At 11.6% G+C, this 12,377-nt stretch overlaps 1 protein-coding gene across 1 annotated transcript, besides 26 other annotated features; it reads left to right on the plus strand. All coding sequences in view use genetic code 6, as the record gives it.

Moving 5' to 3' along the window:
* The first annotated feature begins 338 nt into the window (after positions 1 to 338).
* Positions 339 to 374: a microsatellite.
* A 1,946-nt stretch (positions 375 to 2,320) lies between these two features.
* Positions 2,321 to 2,367: a microsatellite.
* On the plus strand, positions 2,345 to 2,863 carry IMG5_103750 (hypothetical protein; the record flags this gene model as incomplete). Its single annotated transcript, XM_004035138.1, has 1 exon — positions 2,345 to 2,863. A coding segment is annotated over one exon (354 nt), but the record flags the coding sequence as incomplete, so codon positions are not given.
* A 215-nt stretch (positions 2,864 to 3,078) lies between these two features.
* Positions 3,079 to 3,123: a microsatellite.
* Positions 3,124 to 3,132: 9 nt separating this feature from the next.
* Positions 3,133 to 3,207: a microsatellite.
* Positions 3,134 to 3,183: a microsatellite.
* A 1,166-nt stretch (positions 3,208 to 4,373) lies between the features above and the next one.
* Positions 4,374 to 4,428: a microsatellite.
* A 1,749-nt stretch (positions 4,429 to 6,177) lies between these two features.
* Positions 6,178 to 6,229: a microsatellite.
* A 227-nt stretch (positions 6,230 to 6,456) lies between these two features.
* Positions 6,457 to 6,483: a microsatellite.
* Positions 6,457 to 6,495: a microsatellite.
* Positions 6,496 to 6,713: 218 nt separating this feature from the next.
* Positions 6,714 to 6,759: a microsatellite.
* Positions 6,760 to 6,800: 41 nt separating this feature from the next.
* Positions 6,801 to 6,896: a microsatellite.
* Positions 6,895 to 6,950: a microsatellite.
* Positions 6,906 to 6,950: a microsatellite.
* Positions 6,912 to 6,996: a microsatellite.
* Positions 6,912 to 6,997: a microsatellite.
* A 302-nt stretch (positions 6,998 to 7,299) lies between these two features.
* Positions 7,300 to 7,340: a microsatellite.
* A 340-nt stretch (positions 7,341 to 7,680) lies between these two features.
* Positions 7,681 to 7,721: a microsatellite.
* Positions 7,722 to 8,072: 351 nt separating this feature from the next.
* Positions 8,073 to 8,133: a microsatellite.
* Positions 8,087 to 8,132: a microsatellite.
* A 720-nt stretch (positions 8,134 to 8,853) lies between the features above and the next one.
* Positions 8,854 to 9,023: a microsatellite.
* Positions 8,971 to 9,019: a microsatellite.
* Positions 9,024 to 9,795: 772 nt separating the features above from the next.
* Positions 9,796 to 9,834: a microsatellite.
* Positions 9,802 to 9,826: a microsatellite.
* A 34-nt stretch (positions 9,835 to 9,868) lies between the features above and the next one.
* Positions 9,869 to 9,919: a microsatellite.
* Positions 9,920 to 10,358: 439 nt separating this feature from the next.
* Positions 10,359 to 10,399: a microsatellite.
* Positions 10,400 to 10,862: 463 nt separating this feature from the next.
* Positions 10,863 to 10,897: a microsatellite.
* The last annotated feature ends 1,480 nt before the right edge of the window (positions 10,898 to 12,377 follow it).

Here is a 12,377-nt window from a genome sequence, read left to right on the forward strand (position 1 = left end):
TTTATTTTCATTATTTTATAATATTATAAAAATAATATATTTCCTAATAATAATATTAGTTTAAAAAAATAATTATTCATATTAAAATATTTATTAAATAAATAAACATTAATATATTTTTTATATTTACTAATAATAATTTTTGTATTTTTTTTTTATTTATTTTTAATACATAATAATTATCATTTTTAATTTAATTTTTTTAATCTTTTCTTATTTTTATTTTTTACAATACTTTTATTTTTTATTTTCGTTTCTAAAATAATTTAATTGAATTAATTTTTTATACGATTATTGGTATTATATAATTTATATACCTAAAATGCTTTAAATAACTATTAATTTTTTATTTTTCATTTTTTTTTTTTAATTTTGTATATCTATACAATTAATCTTATATTTTTTAAAAATATCTTCTTTATTTTTATTTTTGTTTAAATTATTATTATTTATATATTTATTTTAATATCAAATATTTTTTATAATTAAATATGTTTTCAAACTATTTATTTTTCATCTTCTCATATTTTAATAATAAATAAGCTTTTTTATTTTTTAAATTTGTTATTTTTCTCTTTCGATTTTTATCTTATTTATTTTTAGAGTTATTTTATCTAAATTTATAAAAGATTTGGCAATATAAAGGTCATTATTATTTTATTAAAATTAAATTTATTAAGTACCATTAAAAGAGTATAAGTTAAGGAATATAGTTTAAAAGGATATTTACACAAAATCTTCTTTCTTAAATCGAAACAAAAGACTCATATTTTGTAGATAAGATATTTTAGAAAAAGTCATATTATTCAATACTAATCCATCTAAAAAGTTAATTTTAAGCTTTAAATATTACAGTAATTATAGAAAAACATATATATATAATACCAGATAAGTACTTCCGGAATTTTAATTATTAATAAAAAAAAAAATTAATTAAAAATATGTAAGAATAAAGGTCTTTTGTTAAATCGTAAATTTTTTCAAATTATTATTTTTTTTTAAAAAAGCTATATATGTTAAATTTATACCAAGAGTGTATTTTTGAAAGTCAAAGCATGATACGATTTGGTTTTTAAAAATCATCTATAATCATATTAAAGTAATATCCAATAAATTATAATTTTTTTCAATAAAATATTATTACCTTCTTATTAAATCAAACTTCTATATATTTAAAATCTAGTTTTAACTATTTTAATGAATAAAATTTCGTAATAAATTAGCTCATAAATATATTAGTTAAATTTTTTTATGAATTTCACCATAATTTTTAAAAATTAATTTAAATGGTTTATTACTTTTTATAAAAAATAAATTTTTAAATGAAAAAACTATTATTGTTGTTTACTTTCTTATAAAATATTAATAAATTAGAATATTATTCTTAATAATAATCATATATACTTTATTTATTAATTATGTCAACTAAAATTAAAAAAATTAATACACACTAAATTTTTTTAAAAATATAAAGAAAATATTTTTTATAATTAAAATTAAATAATGCCTGCTTTTAATATTATTTGAAAAATTTGGGTAAAATATTTTAATTTTAAATCCTCTATTAAAAATAAATTTATTGTCAAGAAAGATTTATGAAAAAATTATAATTCATTATTATAAAAAAATGATTTTAAAATCATTTTTAAAATTTAATTAAAAATATAATTAATAAGGTTTATTATTTAAAATGAAAAAAATATTGTGTATTCTATTTGTATTAATTATTTTTATTTTATATAAAAAAATACTTTAAATCTAATGTAGCTATGTATAAATAAAAAGAAGTAGCAGTTAAATAAATATATATCTAAAAGTTAACATTTTTAATTATTTTTATAAATATAATTACTCTTATACCTTTGATATTCTATATATATATATATATATATCTAAAAAACTATATTCTTATTATTTTAATAGAAGTAATTTTATTGAAAATAATATCAAATATAAATCAATAAATAGATAAATAATATATAAATAAAATACATATAATATTTTTTTTTTAAAAAAAAAAAAATTTTTCAAATTTAATTAATTATATAAAAAATATAATTGTCTAATATAAATATATTAATATATTATTAATTATTTTTTAATAATTATATTATCCAAATAATATTAATTATATATTATAATTGAATAAATTATATAAATATTAATAAAAATAATTTAATTAAGATATAATATTAATAAAATATGTTTTTTAAAAAACTATTTTTAAAATTATTTAAAGCCATTTTTATATATTCATTAAAAAATAAAATGATTATAATAAACAAAAAATAAAATAAAAATATTATTCTACAAAATATCCTATTCCAAAACCTCACCTGAGTATTCAAAAACATCTCCTTAGTATTCTGCATACTTACTCTGATTAAATAAGAACTAAAGCAATACTGATTTAAAATAAATATATTATGTCCAATAATTGTTGTAATTTTGATTAAATACCTACATTAATGCTTATAAAAAAAATTTATATACTAATTCCTACATTAAAAAATAAACAGGGAGTAAATGAGAAATTTAATACGATATAAATATGTTTAATTCTATATTAGGATTAGTAATAAGTGGATAATTATCAGATTAATAAGGAAGTAAAAGGCCATTTATATTAAGTAGTTTTGTAGCTCTTCTAGCGGAAACAAATTCTTTAGAAGTTTGATGTACATTTATAAGTTCTTTGACTTTGAATTTCCATAAGCATATAAAATGATTAGTTTATCTGTTATTATATTCTAGAAAGGTTTTCTCATGAAAACTAAAGGTTCTTGATTATATTTACTGGTTTTCCGTAATAATTAATTGGTTTGATTATTATGTGAATTTTTCTTGTTCTAAGAAATAGCAGATATGAAATGAAAAATGGATTAGGGAAGATTTGGGTGTGTGATTATTTATGTCTTATATTTATAAGGCAATTGATAAAAAAAAAAAAAATCGCACTTTTAAACCGTAAAATTTTATTTTATTATTATTTATTTATTATATTTAAGTGCTATTTAAATGCTTTAAATAATAAAATTAAAAAATTTTCATTTTTTAATTAATTTTTTAGTATTTTATTTACTTTTTGTATAATTTATATATTACTTTTTTATTTAATATATAAAATAAATTTATATATATATTTTTTTTTCTTTTTAATATATATATTATTATATTTTTTTTTATTTAATCATATTATTTATATTTATATATTTATACATAGAATAAATAATATTTATATTTGTTTAAAATATTTAAAAAATTAGAAGCGATTGAATAATATAATATAAGAAAATTAAATTATATAAAATTTTAACTTATTTTATACTCAACGAAAATTAATATTAGAAAATAAATAAAAATACATAATTTTAACTTTATATAAATAATTATTTTATGTATTTTTATGTATTTGATTTTAAAAGTCCATTAACTAATTTCTTAATTCGAATAACTTTATATTTCATATAATAACACCTTTATTATTTTAATAATGAAAAATATACATATATATATGTATTATTATTTTTTTAAACAGCCATATACTCTAAATTTTAATAAATTTAGATATTTCAGGAGCTATAAGGCCTGATGTTATATATTTAAAAATATGGATTTGTATTCCAGTATATTTATTAGAGGAAACCTTTCCGAATCTTATCTTTATCCAATATTAATTAATCATTTTTAATTTTTCATTAAAATTAATTCACAGACAAGGATTTTTTATTATTATTATTTAATTATATGTAATTTACTTTCTTTTCTTTTTTTTTTCAGTTTTTATTTAAATTACTTAACATACGTTTAGTTGCTAAACTAACTAAAGTTTTTAGATGATGATATTAGTTTAATTTGAATTATTAATTAAATACATGCAAAAAAATTATAATAAGAAATTATATATTTAAGATATGAGAAATATAAAGAATTAAATTATTTAGTACTATATTTAATTTTATAAATTCTTTATGATTTAACATAATAAATAAATAAGAGAATTTGAATTAAAATAAATAAATATTTGTAATAATAATACTGAGATTTTTTAACGTAAATCGACTTTATAAAATATTAAAAGATAATAATTTTAAATATGAGATTTTTTAAAAAAAATAAAGAAAATTTTAATAATGGAATTTATTTATTAATCAAAAATAATAATAGAGAGCGTTTTTAATTGTAAAAATGACAAACAAATTAACGAAAAAATATATTATTTACGAAAATTGTTAAAGTTTAAATTAAAGCATTTCTAAAAGATATAAAATTAAAAAAAATCTTTTGTCTTTTGGAATTAAAAAATTTATAAGAATAAAAAATAAAATAAAAAAAAATAGAAAAAGTATTATTTGGCGCTAATAAAATTTAAAAATAAAAATAAAAATATATTATTTAATTAAATAAAAATAATATAATAATAAATAAGAATTCAAATAATAATTAAACAATATTTTCGGATATCCTAAAGAATGATTATAATACTTAAAATAAGCTTTAAAACAAATAATTGAAAAAAAAAAAAAATTACTAATATAATTATAATTTTAAAATATATTGATTTAAAAATTATTAATTATTTATTATTTTATATAAATTGCAAAGTATATTTTACATTATAAAAGACTTTTTTATATATTATACTAATTATTTATAAATTAAATATGTAATAAAAATTATTATTAAAAGTTTTTAAAAAATGATGCCTTTGACTTTATTTTTATCTCTTAAATTAGATTATTTTTTATATTTAAAATTTTTTTTTTTACATAATCTTATTTTTACTTCTTGTATATTTTTTTTTATCGTATATTTATTTATATTTTAATATCTTAGAATACTTTATAATTCAAGTTTTTAAAATAATTACTTATATCACTTTTATTATAATGAGTAATTTAGAAGAAAAAACAAAAGGTTTTATACATTTTTGAAGGAATTTTAAGATTAGCCTTTATTTATTTACTTTTATAAATTAAATTAACATTCATAAAAACAATCAATAAATAATAACAAAATGTAAAAACTAGAATTTAATAATATTTAAATTTTCCATATATAATTCATCTTTTTTTCGAAAATCCGTACAAATTATGAATAAAAAGACTTTGTATTTAAATATATATAATTTAGGAGGTAATATTGCATAAAACAAAAAAATATTTTTATTCTTCTTGATGCATTATTATCAAAGCAATTATTATTTAATAAATTGACTTTTTAAAAGTGTAAGTTTTTCCATTTAAATAAAGAATTTTTTGGACTTTAAACTATTGATGGATGTTAAGTGTAAAAAAAAAAAAATTATATATTTTAGTCTTTAGATAAAAAAATAAATTAAAATATAAAAAATTAAAGATTTAAATTTAATAATAGGAATAAATTTTAATTATTAAAAAAATATAAATAATTATTTTATATTAATATTTGATTTCTGATATAAATTATTTTTATAATATTAATTAATATACTTTATTATTAAATATTTTTGAAAAAAAAAAAAAGTGATATATTTTTTTATTAATTTTATACTAAATTAATATGTTTAATTTTATTAATTGCATATAATTAATTTATTTTATATTTCGCTATTATAAATATAAATTTATTTGAAAATATAATTCCTATGTGTATTCATAATAAAAAAAATATTAAAAAAATGATTCTTTTTCTCTATCAAAAATATAATTAAATTAATAAATATAAAATTTGTATTTAATAAAGACAATCATTAATATTTTTTTATTTAAAAAAAAAATGTATAAACATATTTATGATAAAAAATAAAATCATAATTTAAAATATAAATAATTTTATATATTTATATATTTATATAACTAAAAATTAAAAGTAATTTTTTTGAAAAATTTATCAAAAGTCAATTTTCTTTAAATTTAAAATATTTGTTATTTCATATTCATAAAATCATATAAAAAATCTAAATATAATAATAACAATTATAATTGATCGCATTGTCTTTTTATTAAAACACTATTCATTTTTTTAATAAATAACTTAGTATTGTAAAAAAAAAACTTTTTTAATCCGCTAAAGTAGCATAATAAAGAGTTATATAAGGTACTTATTGTTTTTAATTATTGAAAATCTAGAATTAGGAATATTACTGATTTTAAGCTTATATATAAGTGTTTATTATTAATAGTTTTATAAATTAAAATATATATATATATATATATATATATATATATATATATATATATATATATATTCAATGTTACTTATTTTTTTTAATAATTATATTTAAAAATATTATATTTATTGTATTAAAATATAATAATTACAAAATTTATATTTTATGTTTATTATGAAAAAAATTAAATTTGAAAGATAATAATTTATGTTTTATATAAATATTATATAATTATATGTAAATTAATGTTTTTTTTTTCATTAATTACAAAAATAATGTATTATGTTTTAATTTATTTTATATTCAAATTATTATATAAAAATTATTATATATACATTTATTATTATTTATTTTATTTTAAATTATTATTTTAATAATAATATCAAATAATATAAAAATATATTAGAAATTTGCATCTTTTAAAATATTTACAAATATTTTTGCAAAATTTTAGATATTATAATAAAATTTATATAAATAAATTCATATATTTTATAATAATTATAATATGTAATATTGCATTTTTTTATTATTATAGATTTATAAAATAATTATTTTATTCTTAATTATATATTTTTATATTTAATTGTATATTTTTTATATATTAAATAATTATTTTTGTCAAATTATATAAGAATAATATTATTTATTTTATTTATCTTAATATATTATTTTATTTTTTTTCTTTTTATATAATATTCAATATTATGATTATTAATTTTTTTTTTTTTAATTATTCAATATAATTTTAGATAATTATATTTTTATAAATTAATTTTAATAATATATATTTTTTAAAATTTTTTTAATATTGAATATTTAATATAATATTTTTTAAATTTTTTTGCTAAAAAAATATAAATATATATAATTAGAATGTTAAAGGTAGGAAAATTATAATTATTTATCATATCTATTTTTATTTTATTTTATTTTATTTTTTAGATTCACATTTAATTGTTACTTTTTATTATTTATTCATAGCTATATTTGGTTATAAGTCAAGTATTTGATATATATACTAACTATTTTAGAAAATATATGCTTTTTAAAAAAATATTAATAATTTACAAAAAAAAAAAAAATATTAATAAAATTTTACTATATTTATTTTATAATTCATATATTTTTATTTAAAATAGGGCGTAAAAAATATATATAATTATTTTAAAAATATAAATATTTTTTATATAATTATTTAAAATAAAAAGGATGTATAAATAAAATTATTCGTTTAATTTTTATAATTTATTAAATACAGTGTGTAATAAATAAATAAAAATTATATAAAAATATTTATTATAAAATATAATAAAAGTAAGTAAAAAATTATTTGTAAATAAATTAAGTAAAACAATTTTATAGTATGTAAATAAATAATTCAAGTTTTTTTTTAATAAAAATTATAATAAATATAAGGGAGTAAATTATATATAAAAATATTATTTATTAAATTATTTTAATAAAAAATATAAAGGATGTAATACAATTATTTTAAAATCAAAATTTATATAATTTAATTAGTTAGTAAATTTAATAATAAAATTTAAAATATAAAATTAATATAAAAAAAGTGTGTAAAAAAATAATAAAAACAAAATTATTTAAATCTTCAATAGTTGGTAATCATAAAAAATAATATTTGATATAATAATAAAATTAATTAATAAAAGCTTGTAAATAATTTATTAAAAACACTAATAATAATAATATATATAAATAAATAAGTGTGTAAAAATACAATATAAATTTAAAACTATAGATATAATTTATTTAATGAATAGGTAATAAAAAAAAAAAAAAAAAAATTGAATAAATTTTTATAGAGAGTATAAAAATATAAAGATATTTTTTTAAAAATAAATATAATATAGCTTGAAAATGTAAAATTAATATTAATATAAACAAATACTAAATACATAAAGTGTGTAAAATAAAAAAAAAAGTCTGTAAAAAAAAAAAAGTCTGTAAAAAAAAAAAAAGGAAGTATTATAATAACTATATATTAATTAATAAATATTTTTAAATAATTAAAAATAAGCAAGTAATTATTGATAAATAATCAGATTTAATAAAACCAAAATATTATATTATTTATTATATATAGCATGTATCATTAAATAATATAATTTAACTTATATTAATTTTAATCAATGTTTTATTAAAAATAGTGGGTAATATAAATATATTTAGTATAAAATTATTAATTTTTAATAAATATAGGATGTAAAATGAAATTTAATTTGTTTTTAATTTAAAATTTATAAAAAAAAAATATAAATAGTCTGTAATATTAAATAATATAGTATTTTTAATTGATAGTTATCAGTTTTGTTTTTAAAAAATAGGGAGTATATTTAAATTAAATATTACTTTTAGTTATAATTTAAATATTTTAATAAAAATAGATGGTAATGTCAATTATTTAATTAAACTTTATAATTTTTTAAAAAATAGTTGGTAATATTAAATAAAATAGTATTATTAATTTAATTATTAAAAAAAGAAAGTAATTTTAAGAAATAAATATTTTAGTTTAAATTATTCAATTTTAATTAAATATAGTTTGTAATGATAAATAAAATCGCGTTTAGTTTAATCAATCAAATTTTTATTAAATAAAGGGAGTAATATTTAATATAATAACATTTAATTTAAATTTATAAATTTTTAATAAATATAGGATGTAAAATTAATTTTAGTTTAAATTTATTATTTAAAATAGTATGTAATATTAAATATTAAATACATTATTAGTTTAAATTTAATTTATTTTTCTTATAATAGACTGTAAATTTAAATAAAAATACATTTTATTTATAAAATTATATAATTTTAATAAAATTAGTATGTAATATTAAATAAAATACATAGTTAGTGAAAAATTATTAATATAGGCAGTAATAAAAATTTTATATTAAATTTATCAATATTTTATTAAAATAGATTGTATTGTTAAATAATATTATATATTTAGTTTTTAAATTATTATTAAAAATAGGATGTAATATTAAAATAAATAAGCATATTTAATTTAAAACTCATTTTTTTACTTAAAAGATTGTAATTTTAAATAAAACAGTATTTTTAGAATTAATTTTATAATTTATATTAAAATAGATTGTAATATTATTAAAATAACATTAATAGTTAAAATATATAATTTTTTATTTTAAAAATAGTATGTAATATTAAATAAAACGTATTTTTAGAATAATTTTTTGTTAAAAAAATATAGACTGTAATAATAATTAAAATTATATTACTTATATTTATAAAAATTATAGTAAGATGTAAGTTAAAATATATTATAATTTTTAATTTCACTTAATATAAATATTTCATATAAAAAGGGAGTAATTATAATTTGAAAATTTATATATATAGTTTTAATAATATATATATGTATAAAATAGATAGTAATATATAATAAATTTGTATATTTAATTTATATCTTTTTTTTTATTAAAAATAGGAAGTAATATATTTACTTTTTTAGTATAAATTTTATATTTTTTTAAAAAAAAAATAGACAGAAGTAATATAAATTAAAATGCATATTTAATTTAAATATACTTATTTTATATTATTAGTGCGTAAATATTAATATTTAAATGTATTTATTACTTTTTACTTAGTTAGTAAATATATTATAATATATTGTTATAATATATTATAATATAAATAGTTGACTGGTTAAATATAGCTTTTAATTATTTTTATTTTTTAAAAATATAATTATTTATTTTAAAAGTAAATTTTATATTTATAATTAATTTATAAAATTAATTATATTATTTATAGGATGTAATGTAATATTTATTTTATTAAATATATACTTTTTTATTTAACAAATTCTAATAAAACTTTATTTATATTATTTTGAAAGTTTTTTTTAACATTTAACATATAAATTTTAATCAGAATTAAGTATTTAAATATTTTAATAAAAATGTTAATTCTTAATTAATTTATATTTTAGCACAAAGTAATATATATAGATAATATAATAATAATTTAATAAATAGATTGTAATTTTATTGATATTCATATTTTAATCAAGAAATAGATAGTAATATTTTATATTTTAGAAATAATGCTTATTTTCTTTTATAGTGCGTACTTTAATTTATTTTTACTAATTGATAAAATTATATAGGAAGTAATAAATTTATTTATATTTAAATAAAATTTTGAATTTAGGAAGTAAAATTATTTTAATATTTCTTAAATTTATTAATAATATTTAGTGTGTATAAAATCATTATTACAATATAATAACTATTTAAAACAAATATATAAATAGGTGGTAAATTTTTAAAACTATAAAATTATACTTTAGAAAATAAATATAACTTTATTTATACATATAAATGGTACTTATTAAAAATAATAATAGGATAAAGTAAAATTATAAATATTTTATTATTATGAAATCAAAATAAAATTATATTTTGTAATATAATTATTATAGACACCAGTAAATAACTAATATATTTCTTTTTAACAATTTATATTTGATTTAATTTACTTTAAACTTTACTTTTTATTAAAATATTTTCTAATATAATTTTGTTTAGACAAGTGTTAACTTTATTTTATTTTTTTTAATTATTTGCATATACTTTTATAAATTAATGATAGTCAGTAATCTAATAATAAAAAAATTTAAATAATAATTTTATTGATAATAATAATAAGAGAATAGAATTTTTTTTTTTTATATTTTTTATTTTATATTTTTTAAAAAGCCTGTAAAATATTTTTTTTTTTAATAAATATAAAAATTTAATTTGTAAAATAAATAGTGTGTAAAATTGTTTTTTAAATTAATATATTAAACATATTTTTAAAAAATTTAGATTGTAAAAATGATTTGCATTATTATTTTTTAATATAAAAAGGATGTATAATTAAAATATTTTACCCAGTTATTTTAACTATAATATTAAAAGGAAGTATAATTTTATTCTATAAATTTTAGCAAATAATTTTTTTAAAAAATTAAGTGTGTATTTATTTTTTTCTTTTATTTAAAAAATAAAAATAAATAAGCTTGTAATATTTTTTATAATGAAATAATAATTTATTACTTTAATATAAGAAAGTAAATAACTATTATAGTGTTTTCATTTAATAACTTTTTTTTCATAAAAGTGTGTAATAAAGAATTTAAAGAATTTAAATTTAATTTTTAAAATTGTAGTAGGTAAAATTTACATAAGCAATTTAACTAATATATTTATGAACTTATTTATTATAATAAAATATCATTCTTATTAATATAGAAAGTAAAAACTTTAAAATAATTTAATAGTTTATTTAATTCAATTTTAGCTAGTAATATTTTTTTAATGTTAAATAATATGCACTTTATTTATAAACAAAGCTTGTAAGAAAAAACCTTTAAAATATACATTTAATATAATTATCATTTATAGGCTGTATTTAAAATAAAATATTTATTTAAATATTATATAAATATTTATTTTAGCTTGTAAATTTTTATCTTTTATATTTTTAAAATCATATAATCCATATTAAGGGAGTAATATTATTATTTAATTATTAATTATACTATTTATCTTACAAAGACAGTAATTTATATAAAATTATATTTATTTATTTTCAAATATTTTTTTTTTAAAAATAAGTATGTAAATATAAAATTATTTAATTCTCAATTTTTAATCTTAATATAGAAAGTAAGAATATTTTTTAACTAATTAATATTTTATGTGATATATATTTAACTTAAGGATGTATTGAAAAATATATATAATACTTTATGAAATTATCTAAATATTAGGATGTAATTTTTCCATCATAGTCTATTGTTTTGCATATATATATTATTAAATAATAAATTCAAAAGAAAGTAATTATATTAATATAGCAAAAATTAAAAAAAAAAATTGTATATTCATTTTAAAAGGGAGTTTAAATTATTAAATTTATATTTTCTTAATATAAATTGATTAGAATTGGGTAATAATTTTTGGAGTTTATATTAATTGTCTAATATTCTATAATATAACAAAGATAGTATGATATACTACCACTTTTTATATTTTTTTTATTACTTATATAGTGCGTTGAAAATAATATTTATTTAAAATTTTATTAATTTTTCTTTTATCCGAATTAAAGAATGTAATATTTTTAGCTATTCTTTTAATTAATTATGATGAAAATAGAGCGTATTAATTTTTAGATATTATTAATA

This window comes from Ichthyophthirius multifiliis (genome assembly GCF_000220395.1).
Source record: "Ichthyophthirius multifiliis unplaced genomic scaffold scaff_1120509250861, whole genome shotgun sequence".
Lineage (NCBI taxonomy): Eukaryota > Ciliophora > Oligohymenophorea > Hymenostomatida > Ichthyophthirius > Ichthyophthirius multifiliis.